The sequence below is a fragment of the Vicia villosa genome, linkage group LG7 (genome assembly GCF_029867415.1).
Source record: "Vicia villosa cultivar HV-30 ecotype Madison, WI linkage group LG7, Vvil1.0, whole genome shotgun sequence".
In the NCBI taxonomy this organism is placed as follows: domain Eukaryota; kingdom Viridiplantae; phylum Streptophyta; class Magnoliopsida; order Fabales; family Fabaceae; genus Vicia; species Vicia villosa.
Genome location: NC_081186.1, coordinates 107,873,540 through 107,894,149, shown reverse-complemented (window position 1 = coordinate 107,894,149; position 20,610 = coordinate 107,873,540). Strand labels below are relative to the sequence as shown.

At 34.2% G+C, this 20,610-nt stretch overlaps 1 protein-coding gene across 1 annotated transcript; it reads left to right on the top strand.

Moving 5' to 3' along the window:
• Positions 1-5,139: 5,139 nt before the first annotated feature.
• On the top strand, positions 5,140-5,867 carry LOC131618221 (FCS-Like Zinc finger 17-like). Its single transcript, XM_058889486.1, has 2 exons — positions 5,140-5,380; positions 5,506-5,867. The coding sequence occupies exons 1-2, from the start codon at positions 5,202-5,204 to the stop codon at positions 5,690-5,692; spliced, it is 366 nt and encodes a 121-aa protein (XP_058745469.1). The 5' UTR covers positions 5,140-5,201; the 3' UTR covers positions 5,693-5,867.
• Positions 5,868-20,610: the final 14,743 nt, after the last annotated feature.

The following is a 20,610-nucleotide window of genomic DNA, read 5'->3' as shown; positions in this document are numbered from 1 at the left end:
AACCTCAACATTTGCATTTTAATTATTTTCAAAACTAGAGCATCATACCACTCGATTTATCAACAAAACCGAGAGGTAAGATATATTTTTTTAAAACTCGTTACATTGTTTACACAAAATACTAATAAATTAATTTGTTTACAAACGACATTGTTTACCCAGAATATTACATTGTTTACACAAAATATTAAAGTAAAAATTAATTTCCCTGAAGATATATATTTTAGATCTTCAAATTATGGATTTTTGGTGAAGAGAAAACGTTGAGTGCAGAATATTTTCAAATGCTTTTGTATGAATTTGTTTATGAAATAAAACAAATAAAGGGTTAGATAAATAAATGATTTTCTGCTCAAATAAATATATAAGAACACAAACTTTAAACCCAAATAATTTTATGCTCTTGCTATCCATCATAGAGATCTTTTTCAAGGCAAATGCTCTTGCAAACTTTAAAGTGGTGGATGTAGATGGTTTTAAGTGCTTCATGATGTTTCATTATCTTTTTTTGATATTTAAAATACTTTTATAATGGAAGTTTTTTATATTTTAGACAAATCACTAATGGTAGTGTCTTGAGCGTTGATACTCATGAAATGGACGACAAGGATTTGTTTAAGGACAGTGATCAATATCCTCAATAATTACGCAAAAATTATCCCTTCGATTTTTATAAAAACTAAGGTAAAATATGTTTACCCTTCAGTTTAAAAAAAACCTTGTAAATAATTTTTTTTAATATTACATTGTTTATACAAAATATTAAACAAATCCAGATTCATCATCGTCGCTGTAATTCAATATTTTGTTGCATATCTTGTATGCATCCAACTTCTAATATTTTTAAAGGTTGAACTCACTTCTTTGTTAAATTTGAAGCAATAATAATTTTCTACACTTGCAATCTATCATAAATAACTTTTCCAACCTTCTTTAACAGAGCGTTGTTCCAAAAATACAACAACAACAACATCAAAACCGTTGGGTGCAGTTACCGTGCATAGATAAAAATCTATGCACCATGCATAGATTATTATGGACCCTTGGATCAAATTCTAGACATCAATTGTTATTACTCAATACTCACCACTCAATACTCAATACTCAATACTCAATACTGGATTAAAAACATGATCCAATGACTTATGTAGGCTTATGCATGGTGCATAAGGAAATCCTTATGCATATTAGCCAAAGCCAAAACCGTTATGTGAGATAGATTGCAAGGGTAGAAAAAAATACTTTGTTCAAGGATAGAAAAACATTGATGATTTTTTTTGTCTTGCCATCAATCCCAAAGAATGATGCGTACGAGTTTGAGGCGTCTACATATAAGTTAGGATTAAGGTAAAATATGTTTAACGAGTGTTTTTATAGTAAAATTTGATTATTGTATCCTTTGGTTATTACGAAAATCAAATGGGATAGATAATTTGGAATACACTTATAAAAAAAATAAAAATATAAACTGCAATATTTAGGATTCGAAGCATGTTATGAATTGTTTTTCCCCTTAGTTATATTAAAAACTTAGAAAATATGTAGTTTTTTTATATAAAAAAATAGCACGCCTTGGCATAGTACCTCAATTTTATTTTGGCCGAGGTGAAAGATTTTCCATAAAATGTATTAATTGTAGTAGTGGTAGAGACTAAATCATCTACTTCATAGACAAAAGTATTGTAGACAAATAATAATTTATTATCAATAGTAAATTTGTTGTCTTCTTTGATTTTATTCGGATATCACCTGACTGGACTCCTATATTGTTGAAAGAATGTTGTCCATTTTGGATTTCATTGTAGAAAAGGATGATTTGAAATCACAAGCTCAAACAAAGTACTACCATCCCCAAATTTATGGTGTGATTGATATTAAATTTAGACTTCTTCAACATTTCAGGGTCTGTTATGAGACTGTGAATTCACTTAATGGTATGAGTCCTCTTGATTAACTGATTTAAATAATTGGGCTAGCCTTAACTCAAAGAAGATTCAAGAACTATATAGAGGCATTTACATGTTATCATTGGGATACTGATTCTTTCTCCAATTGATGGCTATCATTAAAGGAAAATATATTCATGAATGTTATCCTCCAACCGAGTAGTCATGTTGTTTTTCTAAAAATAGGATGATTAATAGTGTTTATGGGTGAGGGAGGCTGACTAATGGTCTCTTGAGGCGAGGAGGGCTAATTAGGAGAATGAGACTGAGTATGGTGTTGGGATGAGAGTGTTGGTATGGTAGGTTGTATAGGTTGAGTAGGAGGTTGTATGGGCTGGGTATGAGGGTCTGTAGGGTAATCAAAAAGTAAATTTAGGCTTAAAGTTGTAGAATCTAGAAGTGGGTCAGAATTGGATGTGGATGGGGTAGGAGAAGTGCAAGAAATTCATTTTCATAAAAGGAATAGTTTCTGGAAATAAATGTACGTTTGAATGTTAAAGAGAAAGTATCCCTTCGTGCCATTGGGGTAACCTAAGAAAAGGCATGTAATAGCTTTAGGGTCAAGTTTGTCTCTATGTCTGGTTATGGTGGTGGTATAGGTGAGGCTACCAAAGGTTCTAAGATTTGTAAAGGATGGGGGTTCTTTAAGGAATAACTCATAAGATGTTTTGTTGTTAATGGTAGGACTACATATCCTATTTATTAACTAAGTGACATGACATAAAGCTAAAGACCAATAATTTTAGATAATTTAGCATGGAAAAGAAGGCATCTAGTAAGATTTAATAAGTGCTTATGCTTTCTTTGAACAATGGAATTCTGTTGAGGTGTTCAATGCAACTTCTTTGATGCATGATGCCTAGTGATGCATAGTAGGATTCCATGAGTAATTCTTCCCCATTACCACTACAGATTGTTTTGATTTTACATGAAAATTTAGTTTTCCAATATGCAACAAGATTTTGAATGTATGTTCTAGCTTCCGATTTATGATGCATAAAAAAGGTCCATGTATAACGTGTGAAATCATCTACAATGGTAAGAAAATATTGAAATCCATCTATAGAATTCACATTAAAAGGTCTTCATATGTCCATATACACTAATTCAAAGCAATTAGATCTAAAAAATATGTAAATGATGGTGCCATAAAAATTAGCAATGAGAGTGTTCCCATTTGGGAAATGTATAGGAATGAGATCAATTAGTTGAATATCAGAAAAATATTTGATGTGGGGGAATACGTGATCAAATGTCCCTGAATCAAGAATCCACATAGATAAGTGTTTTAAATTAGTACTTGTATTGGAGATACTTGAAATTACATGAGGAGTTTCAACAAAGGATGTCTTACCAGGATTTGTGGCATGAGCATCTTTCTTGGATTGTTGGAGAAGGAGAAGCAAGTGTTGATAGTCTTCCTTGGATATGACACCTTGCTTGCCCTAGTTGTTTGTGGTTTTGGAATTTGATGAAGATTTGGAGTTTCTACTACAATAGCTAGGAGGAAACCCGTGTCTAACGTAATAAGTATTTACAATGTGATTGGTTTTGTTGCAATTTGTAAAAAACATCAGATTTTCAAGTTGACCTCATCCTCTATCATGCCCACTAAAGTTAGGGTTATTAGAAAAGAGGATGATGGAAGGTTTAAGGTATAGATACTTCTTGCCGCATAATAAGAGAATATACTTTACTGATGCTAGGGATATGATCAAGAACAAGAAGGCACATGATAAAGATCTTCAAGTTCATACCAAAGAATCTTGATATCAGTAAAGTATTATGAAAGAGAATGATCACCTTGTTTAATGGAGTGGAGGTTGCGTAATAGATCAGAGATGCGGAAATGGTACGTTGCCCTTGGGGAATCTTTCTTAGAGATCATCCTAGAGTTCATAGGCGGAATTGAAGCATATGGTGCTCTGAGCAATGTGAGGAAATAGGCTTGAGTTAATCCATGAAATAACCATGTTGTCTACTCAATCCCATAGTTCAAAATTGGGATCTGAGAAATCAGGTTTTCGAAGAGTGCTATTGATGAAAGAAAACTTTTTTTTATGTAAGAGCGTGACACATGGATCTGCGCTAGTTGTGATAGTTGTGATTGTCAATAGGAGGCGCGATAAGAATTGAACCAAGGTTTTTCGCCAGGATGAAGGTAAAATGGGCTTATAGGGTTTTTTGCTGGATATTTGGATGAGGTGGTGGTGGATTGATCGGTAATAATGACAGTGGGGGTATAATCGTTGGTGAGATTGTTCGTTTTAGAGTCTTCATCAGTGGCCATGGATAAAGGTAGATGAATGAGGGTTTCAGAGGAACTCTAAATGCAAAATGAGGAGGAAAAGGGATGAGGAAAATTTTTGTTCACTGATACTATATTACAACTGATATGATATGAAAGGCCCATTGAAATGAGATGAATTTATTAACAGAAAATGATATGTTCCATCTACAAAGGTAAGACTCAAGTGTGATGTATAAACACTTAGGTTCTGACTAACTAACCACATATAGTCCAACAACTTAACAAATAGTCTAACTAACTAAAGAATAAGGAAACACAGTTAAGTTTCTAATAGATGCATCACCCAACATTCAAATCAATCAGACGTCTGTCCATGCAGCGTGTTGTGTCTCTCTCTCTCTCGCAGGTGGTTTTAACCACTCTATGTATATAAAGAGAAAAATGCATCATTCTTAAATATTCAAATCCATCATCACTCTCAAATCACTTCGATTCTTTTAATAACTTGAATATTAGAGTGTTAACATTGCATGTCTACCTATGCAACATCGTATCAAAAGTTCAATGCACCCTCGTACATGCATCTCACCATTTCAACAACAATTCTCATTCTAGATTGAAATAAAAACCAAGTACCCATTTTTTCATTTTATTACACACTATATTTTTTGTGGTATAAATATTCTATTCAATTATCTTATTATAAACATATCTAAACATTTTCAAAAAAGTATTCACTTTTGTCCCTACCGGTCTACCACCAAATGAAATATAAAGATCTCAAAAAGTGTATCAAACAACTTGATCAAAAATACAATATTCTAACATAGCACGTGTTAATTATGTGTTAAACACTAAAAACACATGCTTGTCTTCTTCATGGGGCCTATCTCCCTTTAAATATCCACCACTTCTTCCTTTCTCAAACCTCATCCAATTCCCTCTACTTAATTCCCACTACACTATTCAACCATCTTCCATTCTTTTCCATTCATACTATCACCATGGAAGTTGGTCTAAGACTCCTTCCTCATATTATCACCTCAAAGAATAACTCAAATATTCTTATCAAATCTGCATTAAAAAAACCAAACCAAACCATCCCTATGGATTTTTGCTTCCTCAAAACTTGCAATTTGTGTGATAAAAACCTCAGCCAAGACAAAGATATCTACATGTACAGGTATATATATTATATATTATATATATATATATATTGATAACATATGCTTATAGTATGTATGCTTTTGTTTTACACATAAAAATATTGGCATGTTATTGATATGTTTGTAATAATTAATTATGCAGAGGAGATCAAGGTTTCTGCAGTATAGAGTGCCGGAACAGACAGATAGTTTTGGATGAGATGAAAGAATTAGAGATCTCTACTAAAAGAATAGTGAAATCTTATAGGCAATGTTGTAATGAGGCACGAAGAGAGACAAGCCTTATTCTGAAGGACATTCGAATGCAAAGACTGAAATCTAAAGTATAAACAAATTCCATGTAACCAATAACTAGTTGAATAGTCAGTTTTTTTGTCAAAGAATGAAAAAGTTATATAGTCGTATTTGTTTTTTCAGTGTCACCATGGATAGGCATAGAGCAAATGTGGCTTGCCTCAATATCTTGTTGTGTTGATTAATTAAATTTTTCATAGATTCTAAACTTAAACTTAATGATGAACTCTGAACACAGATAAATTAGTGCTTTTGTTTCTTAACAATTTCACCTAAGTGAGCTTTCTTAGGCGTTAAGTAAGGTATAAACTAACTACCTAATCCTTAATTCCGATGTAATCTTAATTAACAAATTAGCACTTCATTCAAAAATTGGGTTCCTGATTTCCACTCTCTAACCAAACAAAAGTTTTAAATTTCACATAGAGTATTGTTAGAATATATCATCATAACACAATTGAACAATCTAGGTTTGTAAATATCAAAAAATGTTTTCAAATTCCCATCCTCTTTTTTAACACTTGTAGGATTTGTGCCAACAACAATGTTCAAGGAAATATCATGCTATTAGTGTATCAAAGTAGACATAAGATTTGTTAAATCAAATATTGATCTCAAATACTTCAATCAAAAGTCAATCCATCTGAATCACAATCCTCACAAAATGTATTAATGAAGCATGGTAAGTGTTTTGCTTAATCTGTGTATTGTACTCACAATAAGCCAAATTTTGTTTTTTTATCTAACTTATATCACTAACATGTAATCAATCACGATTCATTAAGTTTTTTCTTAAGATTCTAACACGGTTAGGCTCCAAAGAATCATTATTTTTTCTCGATAAGCAAAAATCATAATGTTAAGAGAGCATCGGTTATAAGATAATTTTTGTACTTGACAAAAAGTACAGGAGTGCGCAGTATCCCTATGCGAGTAAGGGATAATCAGAGGTCTTAGTAAGTGATTGTGGTTAGGGCTTTCTCACGACGGTGAGGGACCCTGTTTGGTAATATTTGCAACAGTATGAGAGGGACAACTCATGTCACTACTACGAAAAAGGCAAACAACAGCGGTTGTTAAAAATATATAATCACGCAGGCCTAGACGTTGTTATGTAGCGTGTGGTTGTATATATGATACTTACAATCACGGCCCAATAACCGTTGTCATAAACTGGAAAGTGCGCCCCCTATTACAATGGTTGTTACTAAGGACCGTTATGGTAAATTAAAGGTCCTAGGTTCGATTCCCGACTGCGTCGTTTTGTTATTTATATTTTTCTAGAAAGCGCGTGAGATATTATAATGGATATGATATATTACCGTTAAATTTTTTGCATAAGTAACAAATTTCATCTCTTGATTTTGTACAAAAGGTATAATGACCAATGTCGTATGCAGTCCAAGTTATGACACAAAATTTTGGCTCGTACGACAACCATTTAAGTATATCGGATGCACTACGATCACTAGATACACTTTCATTAAACCAATCAATGAATCTCTTGTTATGCTCTATCAACAACAACTTGTCACTCATTCGGGGATATTTTTTCCTCAAAATTCTTTTGTGAGTATCTATGAAAGGTTGAACTTCATCTATCCTTTCAACAAAACTCAACAACTTCTTCTGTGATATACCTTTCGACAATCGAAGCTTCCGGTCGGTGATGATTCTTCGTATATCCTTTAAAGATCTTCATATATCGCTCTATTGGATACATCCACCTTAAATAAATTGGACCACAAAATCTGATTTCTGTGACTAGATGAACAAGTGAACCATAATGTCAAAAAATGATTGAGGAAAATACATCTCCAATTGACATGAGATTATGGAAGCATGATCTTCTAATTCATCTAATTTTTTGAAATCAAGAACTTTATTACATATGACATTGAAGAATAAGCACAATCTCGTTATAGTCACTCTCACATTTTTTTTGGTAGGATCTCACAGATATCTACTGATAGAAGTTGTTGCATCAATACAAGATTTTAAACCAATTAACTTGAGATCTTTTATTGATACAAGTTTCTTGATGTTTGATGAGTAATCTTTGGGAACTTTAATACCATACAAGTTTCTTGATGTTTGGATTCAAGTTTTGAAGGTGGTGAATGAGTGAGAGAGGATGTGGAGATTATGGTGAGATGAGAACAAGATGAAAATTCAATTAGTTTGAGAGGAAAAACGTAGAAGAAGAAGAAGAGACAAGACAAAGAAGAAGAGAAAATGAAACTTAACAATTAATCGTTGCATTTGTCTTTCCTTCTCATGGATGGATGGAGTGGACCAGACCGATTAGTCCACGTGAATGATATTTTTCTTCATTCATATTTTCTTTAACTTGTTGAGTTCATGATGCAAAAGATTTAAATTTTTTGTTATTGTTTTGTAATCTTTTGGTTTGTGTGAGATATGAGAGAAAAAGAAGAAAGGGACAAGTTTTTGTGTTTCACATGAGATTTATGGGGTTAGTTAGAAGGTATTGTTTAATTTTTTAGGATTTGTTTAGAGGAGGTTTGTAACCTTCCCAATCTAAGACGTTTTTAAAATTTGCTAAGCTATCTTTCACGTGGCATGTCACATCAGTTTTCGTTAATGAAAATTGACGACAAAGATTAAAATTGTGAATAAATTTTTTTAAGAGGACTATCGTTTGTAGAAAATTTTAGAGGGAGTAAAAACGAAATTTAGAATATTTATAAAAACTATAAACATATTTAAGTAATTTATTTTTAATAAAGAATGATAAAATTAAAGTATTTGATAAATCTTAAAAAAGTAACAATAATTATTAATTATTTGATTTAAATTTTTGTTTTTGTTTTTCACCTATAACCAAAACCAGAAAATTCCGCAGATACAAAAACCAGAAAAATACTTATTTTACAAATTAAAACTAAAATATAATTAGTGTACGCATGTAACCAACTTAGAAACTAAAGTAAAAAAATTTATTTATATAAGATTTTATACTTCATGAGTATCCCTTCCTAAACGCGCTTTGATCCCCGATATCTTTGCTTCACACCAAATAAAATCTTAAAAAATAAAAATCAAATCATTAAATTAAATCCCTTAAAAAAATACACGTTTATGCTGCTATATATAATACTTGTTTGAACTGAGAAATTTTATTTGCTGCTATTGTATTTCTGTAACTGATCAGCCTTAAGTCTCCATGATGGCCGGTGAATATGCAAAGTCTCTTGTCGCAGGCGGAGTCGTCGTCGGCGGGGTGTGAGTTTGAAGTCTTTTTCTTTTCTTTCTCTTATTTTTTTCCGATGATTTTTCTTTGTTTTGATACTCTTTTTATTCTTCTGAAATAGATCCAAGGGAATTGGCAAGTTCTTTTCAAGAATTCAGAAAAATATTTGTGAAAGCATGGAGGGAAGTTCTTCCTCTACAACACATGAAGACATTTTCTATGATGCTCAAGAAAACTTTCCAATATTTGGTGATAAAAATACCCTCTTAAGAAACCTCAAACTGAAATTGAAAAATATTATTGAAGGCAAATCTTCTCCTCAATTGAAAAATTTATATTGTGGTATTTGCATGGAATCTAAACCTATTAAAAAAATGTTCAAAGTTGGAAGTTGTTCGCATTCTTTCTGTAAAACGTGTGTCCGAAGATATCTAGCTGCAAAAATTCAAGAGAAGATATCAAGAATAAACTGTCCTGAACCGAACTGCAAAGAAATTTTAGAGGCTTATCATTGTATTTCAGTTATACCAAAAGTTATGTTTGAAAGATGGGAAAAAACACTTTGTGAGAATTCGGTGTTAGAATCACAAAAAGTTTATTGTCCTTTTAAGGATTGTTCAGCTATGTTACTGAATGATGAGAATAAAGTTGTGACAGTTTCGGAATGTCCACATTGTCATAGACTATTCTGCGCGCAATGTAGGGTTTCGTGGCATTCAGGAGTTGATTGTAGAACGTTCCGAAGCTTGAAGGGAGGGAGGGAAGATCAATTGGTAATGAATCTTGCAAAGAAAAAGAATTGGAAAAGATGTCCAAAATGCAAATACTATGTAGAAAAAGTTCGTGGATGCACTAAAATAACATGCAGGTGTGGTCATCAATTTTGCTATGGTTGTGGATCCACTTGGAATAGAGAGTCCCATTATTGGTGTGCAACGAGATAAAGATTGCATGGCCAGAGAAAGTGTACTCAATTTTATTGTTTAATTTTTTCTTCTCATCTTTTTCCTTTGCATAATTTTTTTTATTTGTATTATCTCCAATTTTATTGTTTTATTTTTTCCTTCTTTTCTATTATTTATTTAATATTTATTAAAAAGATAGTATACAATAAATACACACTAAGATATTAACATCGATAATATTTTTTTAAAATATAATAAAATATAACGTAAATACATTTTTCAATGTTAGAGACTAACATTTATTTACCATCAATTTCAAACACATTTTCGAAACACATTTCCGCGCATCATATTTTATTACCTGTTTTGTTTCTTCTATATACAATATGTAACGATCTTTTTAAAAATGAATTAAAGAATACTATACTGACTAAAAAGGCGACTATGGTTAGCTTCAGCTCCGTCTGCCGGCGGGTCTCCACCGGTTAATGCGGTGGTGGATCTGGTGTTCTATGAGCTATTGGCTGAATCTCGTTCTCTGGGTTTTCTTTTGTACGCTATTTTCGTATTTCGCTCTCGTTCTGGGTATCTTGTGTCAAGGGTTCTTTCCAAGTCCACTCACTTCATCTTTGGTTTAAACTCCTGGTTTTAGGATCAGGGACCTTGGTGGAGGGAGAGGAAGTTGGGGCTTTTGGCATTTGTACCCAGCTGGGGCTTTCGGCGTCTTGTGTCAAGATTTCTGTTTGTGTTTTGGCTTCCGGCAGCTGTTTTAGGTCAAGTCTTTGTTTTGTGGTCTGTTCTTTCTCTTATGGATAATCGTAGGGAGGAGGGGTGGATAGATGTCAGAAAGAAAACCTTCAGGAATTGGGTAGCGAGATGGGATACGTTCCCTTTCAATGGCAGGTCGAAGGTTGCAAATCCGGGGAGTATTTCTTCCTTCTTCATTTCTGACTTCCCGGATACCACTAAAGCTTGTGATTTGTATGGTTTATTCGGCTGCATTGGCACGGTGGTAGAGGTTGCTATTTCTCCTAGGAGGAATAAATTTGGGAAGAGATTTGGTTTTGCGAGGTTCAAGGAGGTTGAGGACTCGAGGTTGTTGGCAATATCTTTAGACAATGTTCATATCGGAGGGAGGAAGATTCACGCTAATGTGCCTAGGTTCGATCGCTTTGCACCCAAAGCTCATGGTAGTATGAGCGGCTTTAGGAACTTTAGGGATAAAGGTCCTGGGGTATCCGCTGGTAGGAATTAGATTCCGAAGACACCGGGCATCAATGTTTCGGGGGGTCAACACAGGACTTTTGCAGATGTGGTGGGTAATAACAGGCAAGGGCATGTAGAGGATATCAGGAAGAAGGTGTCTTTTTCCTCTAGTACGGTAGCCAGGCAGAAGTTAGCTAAGGCGTATGTAGGCAGAGTAAGCATACCCGGTTTCACTTACAGTCTGCAAACTAAGTTCGAGATGGAGGGGTACTATAATATTAAAGCTTCTCCAATGGGAGAATATCTTTGTTTGTTGGAGGAGAATGAGGAGGGCACAATTGATAATTTCATAGCAGAGGGTGAACCGTGGTGGCTGAATTGTTTTGAAAAGGTCTTCAAATGGGAAGAGGAGGTGGTGGGTGATTGCAGACCGGTATGGATCATTTTCCGTGGTATCCCGATCCACGCGTGGAATACAGATTTCTTCGCCTTGCTTGCTAACTCCTTGGGTACGTTTTTATCGGTGGATGATCATACCGCTAGTGGCTTGTTTTTCGACTATGCCAGGGTGAGGGTTCTGTTAGCGCTGGATTTTCGGTTGCCCGATAAGATTGATATTATGGTGGATGGAAAATCTTTTGGTGTCTGTGTTTCTGTGGAGACAAACGGTAAGGTTCTGAATGTTTCTTCTGTCTTGGAACCCTCTGTTTCTGTATCTTCCGAATCAGGAGATGTCATGTCTCGAGTTGCCGGTGAATCGGAAGATGAGATTGAAGAGTTCTCGAGTTCCAGTGGTATGAAGAGTAGAGGGGCGGATGGTGATGTTATCGGCGGAGGTGCTGGGAATGTTCAGATGGAGTTTTCTGGGGAGATGAAGGCAAACAGTAAGGCAGCTCTTGGTATTTCTGCGACGGCCAGCGGAGGCAGTAACAGATCTAAGGAATCTCGTGTGCCGGAGAGCTTGATTTCGTCTCCAAATTCGCAGGGGATTGATAGTTCCGGTTCTTTTAGCGTTGGAGGTTGTTCAAGGTCGGTTGATGGGCGTAATTTGGGAATTAAAACGAAGGGAGCGGAGGCGGTTATCGTTTCTCCAGGTCTGGTCGGGAGTGGCGGTAACAGCTTGGTTTTGGCAGAAGCTGTTGCTGTTGCTGTTGATACGCCAGCTGCTAGTCCCAGGCATGGGGCAGTGTTAATTCACGGTAGTTATGATGGGCTGGATGGGGTTATCAATGGTATGGTGCCTCATTCTGTTAATAATAAGTCTGGGGGCTCGGGGAAAGATGATAAGGTAGGGGCTTTCGACGACGCTGTAAAACGTATTAAATCCAGAAAGTGTGGTCGTAGCAAGAAGGTGAACTTTAAGAATTTATCCGACTGTGGGGGTTCTCTGCATAGGAAAACCTTGAGGAATCTGCCCAGGTTGAAAGGAAAGGAAGCAGTCTCGGTAGTAACAGTAGCGAAAATGAAAAAAAGTGCATTTTCAGTTTCAGCCAGGTTTTCTCAGGATGAAGGGGAATGTTTCAGGGGGGCTGTTTGTTACGATAACCTCAGTGGTAACAGCGACATTAGTAGGAACAATGGGAGGCAGTGGAGTTTTTTAGACAAGGAGTCCGGTACGAAAATTTGGAAAGCGATGGAAGGGTTGGGGGTGGTATCTATGGGGGGAGATGATAAGGTCATCGAGAGAATTGATGTGATGGAACAAGAGGCATCCTTGCGAAAAGATGGTTTGAAGGAGATTAACATATTGTCTTTATGATGCTCTCTAAATATTAGAGGGGGTGGAAATGCTCTTAAGAGAAGAAGAATCAGTTCTTTGGTGATTAAGAGCAAAGTGGACATTTTTTTCATCCAAGAGACAAAGTTGACAAACATGCATGAATTTGTAGCGAAAAGTTTTTGGAATGATAAAGACATTGGTTATTCTTTCTCTAATTCCGCGGGTAGATCGGGCGGTATGATTATTTTGTGGAGGGAGAAGGAGGTAGAAGTTATTTTGAGCTTTAAAGGGGAGGGGTATTTGGGCGTGAAAGTTATTAAAAATAACTCTTTTATCTATTTGGTTAATGTGTATTCCCCTTGCGACATTACGAAGAAGAGAATTTTGTGGCATAAGTTGTTGGTTTTAAAAGAAGAATTCAATGATGGGGATTGGATTATTGGAGGAGACTTCAATGCTATAAAGACAAGGGAAGAGAGGAAGGGTAGAGGTGTCTTGTCAAATGTTAACGAAGCTATGGAATTTGAGGTTTTTATTGAAAATAGTAAGTTGGTGGATGTTCCTTGCAAAGGAAAGAAATTTACTTGGTATAGCGGTGATGGTAAATCTATGAGTAGATTAGATAGATTTCTTGTTTCGGAGAAAGTGTTGGATGAATGGGGGGTGATTGGGCAAATGGTGGGAGAGAGGGATATTTCCGATCATTGTCCTATATGGCTTGAAGTGGACAACAAAGATTGGGGACCTAAACCATTCAAATTTAATAATGAGTGGTTTTCTCATGAAGCTTTTTATTCTTTTGTGGAGAAGGAGTGGAAAAGCTTGAAGGTGGAAGGTAGAGGGGATTACATTTTGAAACAAAAACTCTTTCTCCTTAAAGGGCGATTAAAGTGGTGGAATAGAGAGATCTTTGGGAAAATCGACTTGGAAATTCAAAAAGAGGTGAGAGAGATTAATTGTGTGGATGATGTGTTGGAATTAGAGGGAGATGATTTCAATCCGGATTCTTTGATTAGAAGGAAGGAAGCTACGAGCCGATTTTGGATGAAGTTGAGAATTAAAGAGAATATGTTAGAGCAAAAAGCAAACATGAAGTGGTTAAGGGAAGGTGATTCTAATAGTGGTTATTTTCACAAAGTTATGAAGGAGAAAAGAAGGCACAACCATATAGGGCCCATTAACACGTTAGATGGGAGGTTGGAGAAGGTCGATGACATCAAAGATTATGTGGCTAACCACTTCTCTAAAAAGTTTGAAGACGAGGAAAGGGCGGCGGTGTTGGAAGGTATTAATTTTGATCGTATTAGTGAAGATGATAAGAAGTGGCTTGAAAGACCTTTCCAAGAGGAAGAGATTAATGAGGCTTTGAAGAGTTCTGGAAGCACTAAGAGCCCGGGTCCAGACGGTTATTCTTTTCTATTTATCAAAAGATGTTGGAACTTTTTAAAAGTAGATTTTTTGAATTATTTTCAACACTTTTACGAGGGAAGAGAATTATCGAAGGCGGTCACTTCTTCTTTTTTGGCATTGATTCCAAAGTCCGTTAATCCGCTTTCTTTGGACGATTATAGACCGATATGTTTGGTGGGGTGCATGTACAAATTCATGGCAAAGATGTTGGCGGGGAGATTGAAAGTGGTGTTGAATTCTATAGTTTCGCCTTGCCAAAGCGCTTTTGTTCCGGATAGACATTTGCTAGATGGGGTGTTGGTGGCAAATGAAGTTGTGGATTTTGCAAACAAAGAAGGTAAATCTTGTCTCCTTTTTAAAGTTGATTTTGAAAAGGCTTATGACAAAGTTTCTTGGAAATTTTTGAGGCATTTATTTTTAAAGATGGGGTTTGGTGGAAAATGGAGGAGTTGGATGGAGCTTTTGGTGTTCAATAGCGACATGTCGGTGGTGGTAAACGGGAGTCCTACTAGAGATTTCAAGGTTAGGAGGGGGCTAAGACAAGGGGATCCTTTATCGCCTTTTCTTTTTGTTTTGGTGGCGGAGGCGCTTACCAGATTGGTGCGGAAATCAATAGTGATTGGAGAATACGAAAATTTTGTGATTAATCGGGCTTGTAATGTGGATATTCTCCAATTTGCGGATGATACTCTCTTAGTAGGTGAAGGTTCGTGGAAGCATGTTAAGGCGGTAAAGATTGTTTTGAGAGCTTTTGAGTTGGTGTCGGGTCTTGGAATCAATTTCCACAAAAGCAAATTGATAGGGATTAATGTCACGCCTAATTTTTTGGAAGCGGCTTCGTTGTATCTCTCTTGCAAGATTGAAAGTAGTAACTTTTATTTTCTCGGCATACCTATTGGATTCAATCCTAGGAAGGAGGGGACTTGGAAACCACTCGTGGAAAAGATGAAATTTCGGTTGTTAGGGTGGAAAAATTGGTTTTTGAATCTAGGTGGAAGAATAACGCTATTGAAGTCTATCTTGAGTTCTTTAGCTATCTTTACCATGTCTTTTTACAAGATGCCGGCTAAAGTGGTGAGTGAATTAACTAAATTACAAAGCAATTTCTTATGGGGAGGGGTGAATGAGAATAGGAAAATTCATTGGGTGAGTTGGAGGGGTGTGACTTTGCCTTATTTAAAAGGGGGTTTAAATATCAAGGATATTAACGATTTCAATTTATCTCTTTTAAATAAGTGGAGATGGAGGATTGTTAATGGGGGGGAGGCTTTGTGGTTGGATGTTTTGAAGGCTCGTTACGGTGACCTTAATATGCAAATTTTCGGTGGTGGAGCTAATACCAAAAATCCTTTGTCTTCTCATTGGTGGCGCGACTTGTTAAAGGTTGGTAAAATATCTTCTTTTCTAAAAGATCCATTTATAGAGAGTTGTTGCTTTATTGTGGGTAATGGTTTTAACACACCTTTTTGGGAGGGGTGTTGGCTTAAAAATGTTTGTTTATCGGATGTTTTCCCGGAACTTTATGCTATCTCTTTGTTGAAATATGTGTCCGTAGCGGTGATGGGAGGGTGGAATGAGGGTTCTTGGAAATGGGGGGATTTGGGCATTTCGGAGGAAGTGGCGGTAGAGATGGGGTTAGTTTCTAAATTAGTGTCCTTACGGAATTTTTTAGAATCTTTTACGGGGTTTGTTTTGGAGAAAGACTCCGTGTGTTGGAATATTGAGACGGATAAATGCTTCACGGTTTCTTCTTGCTACAAACGGTACGAGTCCCGGCGAATCCCTTTCGGTCCTATTAATAAGAATGATGGAGCGTTGGAAAAAATTTGGAAGTTGGAAATTCCCTTCAAAATCAAAGCCTTTGCTTGGAGACTTTTTGTGAATAGACTTCCAACAAAAGATCTTCTAAAGGTTAGGGGTATTCATTTGACCGCTTCGAATTTATTTTGTGTTTTTTGTGGAGTACATTTGGAAGGTAGTAACCATATTTTCTTTGAGTGTAATGTAATTAAGCTTGTTTGGAAAGATATTGGTGAGTGGGTGGATTTCTCGGGATGGAAGGAGGAAGATTGCATTCCGCTTTTTATGGAATGGTATGCTTTGGGTAGGAGGAAAAATATTAAAGAAGGCAAATTGGGGGTGTTATGGTTGGCTACTTGTTGGACAATTTGGTTGACTAGAAATGATTTTTGTTTTAATCAAGAGGTTTGGAATGTAAATGATATGGTTTGGAAAATCAAGATTTTGGTGTGGAGATGGTCTTCCTTTGGTGAAATTACTTATTCCAATTGTAACTTTTACGATTTTTGTAAAGACCCGTTGTCTTTTTTATCGTGATTGTAATTGGTTTGTAATATCCCTTTTGTCGGACTAGTTCCGGTTTTGTGTATCAAGGTTGGAGAACCCTTAGTTCTCCCTTCAATATAATTCTTGCTTACACAAAAAAAAAAAAAAAATGATTTTGAAAATTAAATTTAAACAACTTAAACGTAACTAACTTTTTAGAAAATTAAAATAATACAATTGCAAATAACAAACAAATAAAAAAATCATATAAAATTGAGATTAATAAACAAGTAAAAAAATTATATAAATTAAATATAGAACTTAATTTAGAACACAAAAATTATATATTTAAAAACCACAGTGAAATATAAATAAAATTGATAAATATATAAAAGATTGATCGGGGCAAAAGAAATTGATAAATATACAAAAGATTTATTTTGCATATAAAAGATTGATTAGTGCAAAATAAATAATTGATAAATATTTAAAAAATTATTCTGCATATAAAAGATTGATTAGTGCAAAATAAATAATTGATAAACATATAAAAGATTTATTCTAGATATAAAGATTGATTTTTAGTATAATCAAATACTGGGAACCTCTTCTCTCAAAACAAAACAAAAGAGTTTGTTAAAGGATATTCTCTACGGATCTTGCATGAATTTGTTTCTGGTGAAAAATATGGGTAAGATAATTAATATCAATAATCAAAATATTTCGGTATAAATAAAAATTTAATAAAACAAACCCAATTGATTTTCCGTTCTTGCAATCCATCGAAGAGAACTTTTTCCAGTTTTCTTACGTTTCAAGCGCTTCATATGTTTCATTTAGATTTCCAATATCGTAAGAGAACTTATATAATGAACGTCCCTTAGGTTTCACACGGATAACTAATGGTGGATTCTTGAGCGTTGATAACCTTTATATGGACGACAAAGATTTGTTTAAGGCTGTTGAATGAAAAGAGTGAAATAAACACTTAACTATCATCTCAGTTTTCAATAAAACCGAGGGGTTAGAGTAAACTAATTTTTTTCTAAAAATAGTTACATTTTTTACCTAGAATATTAAAAATACATTGTATGAAACAAATCTACGCAGAATATTAAATTGTTTATCAAAAATATTAAAATTACAGCATGAGCAGGTTGCATATAATATTTATTACATACAATGTATTTTTAATATTATGGGCAAACAATGTAACCATTTTTGAAAAAAAAAACAATTATAAAAAGTACATTGTATGCAACAAATCTTCGCAGAATATCAAAATTGTTTACCAAGAATATAAAAAATGCAACATGTCCAGATCCGTACAAGGTGGTAGAGATCCGTCTTGAATGTCAGACTTGCCTTCACCAAGATTGTTGATGCATGATTGGAATGCATCCGACTTCTAATCAAGTGTGTGCATCATAAAAAGGAAAATGTTTTTTCGGCTCTTGCAATCAATCAGTAAAGACTTTTAGGAATAAATCTTAGTTGTTCAAAATCTTAAACAACAACACCATTGTTTGAGATGGATTTTAAAAGCTGAAAAAAATATTTTGTTCAAGGTAGAAGAATATTTTTTTTCAGTTTTGCAATCCATCTTAAAAAAATGATGTATTCGACGGTGGGGCGGCTACAAATAAGATAGTATTTTCTGAGTATTTTATCCCTCGGTTTATTAAAGAAACCGAAAGATTAATTCATTTACTTTATAGTTGTTAATAAATAAAAATATAAAGTACATTAGCTAGGATTCAAAGAATGTCCTGAATGGTATATCACCTCAGTGTTTATAAAAACCGAGGTAACAAGTTGTTTATATATATATATATATATATATATATATATATATATATATATATATATATATATATATATATATGTATGGCGCGCCTTGGAATAAAACCTCGATTTTTTTCGGAATGACGTGAAAGCTTCGTCATGAAAATCGTTATTTGTTGTAGTGCAAACTTAGATCTCCAGCATTGTGTTTTGATGAAAACAACTTTAAAGATCATGTGAATTATCCAAGGATGAGAAAAAGCTCCATATTAAAGCTCTACGGTAACAAGAATTATGTCACAAGCAACAATGTCCAGATAAACTTGGAATTTGGAAGATTAATCACTTCATTGAGGTATAAGTTACAATTTAGTCATGTAGTTTACCACAATGCTCAGAAACATCTTAACATTAAGTGGTTTTGAATCTAAACTATTTTAAGGTATTTTTCAGTTCAGCATCAGGTGTAATCAGTTACAACATATCGTTAAATGGTTACACTGACAAAAATTTAAATATTTTTAAAAACATCGGGTGTAATTGATTAACTAATGCATGTAACCGGTCAAACCTTCGAAAAATTCAAATTTTCACAACACGCTTCAGCTGTAACCGGTTACAATTATGTGTTAACCGATTACCACTAAAGTAGTGACACTTTTTGACATAAAATCTGATTCCAACAAATTTTAAAATGCATCTACCAATCATGACATTGTTTCATGATTTCATGTTTCTTCAAAAAGGTCTTATGCTGATATAAATACCAGTCATATCCGATTTTGACTCTTCACCTCTTTCATTACAATTCAAATTTAAACTTTCAAGTTCAATCAAGTGCCTTGATTCATAAATTTTGTGAAACTTTCTATATTCATTTTCAGTGCATCATTAAAGGTTTCATCATTTCATTTTTGGGCACTTGTGTAACATACTTGTGAATTGTTTACTTGAGAGAGAAGATTAATTCTCACTACTAGAAAAAATTTGTTAAGTCGGTTATAAATGACTTGTTAAGACGGTTCCGAGCCTGGCCTAAGAACTACCAACATAAGAAGTTTTGACTTCTTAAGTCAGATTTGGATCTGACTTAAGAAATACTTATTAGGTCTGTTAAACAGCGACCGACTTAATAAGTTTTGGATTTTAGAAATCAGTTCTGTCATTTGTATCTCACTTAAGAAGTTTCATTTTTAAATCGGTTATATTTAACCGATCTAACAAGTCATAATTTTTTTCCAATTTTTTTCTAATAACCCTTTTTTTTATGGGATATATACATTTTTTAAGACCAACAGCAACAACACATGAGCACATCTAGTCGACAAAATATTAATAATACAATATCATATAATTATTTTGTTTCATATATCTCACTCATACATCAAAATAAAATCATAGATGTAAAATTATTGTTATATCAAATTAAAACATCATTGTAAACTCAATAATGATAACACAAGTATTATAAAAAATATATAAGCAAGAGTAACTATTTCGGTGAAACAACAACCATGTATTCATCAAAATACAAGAAAAACAAGAAACCTTAAAGATTAACCAAAAAAGATCATATCATTGTCCGAACTACCAACTGTCAACATCCAACATGGAATTGCACCTAATTCATATCATTATCCGCACTTGCTTCAAAATGTTCCAATATCATGTTTGCACAACCCCAATTGAACAAAGTTTAAATAATAATTTTGTAATTATTTTTAACTTTCTAGTGACATGTTGAAAAAGTTTCAAAAGTGTTGATATAAGTTACATAATTCAAATCATGAAAACTATGAACATTCATTTCCTTAACAAAAAGATTATATAGTATTGAGAAAATGTAAATCCACGTCATTAAAGAGCGGTTACAATAAAATTCTAACCTTAGTAATGTTGAGAAGTGCAATTAGGCCAATGCATAGACTTTGGTGATTTTGTTTTAAGGACTGAATTGTTCTCAAAGAAATTGGTTGGTCTCAGCTCAAATCCACCACTCAACATTGGCATAACTGGAAAATCTTCTTGTGAAGGAACATGATGAAATCCCATTGTGTACCATAATACTATGTCCTTGTTCTCAATCTCTCTATCCCTACACATCCAATTCATAATGTTAAAACATAAACAATTCCTCACCTAAGACTCCAAACAACTAAAGTATCATCACGTCTGCTATGATTAACATATAATCCTCCAACCCATTTCTCACTTTTATTTTATGGTTGTCACCAAAATGTTATAATTAGTGAATGTATCTCTAATTTATGGATAATCATCACTTACCAAAAGTGGATGCACAACTGAGCTTGGAACCAAACAATACTCAATTGTGTTTCTTAGTTTTGTCAAGGTTAAGATAAGAAGTAATGAAATAGGCATTGTAAACACCAATGGTGTTATCAACTAGCAATGTACCATAAGTGT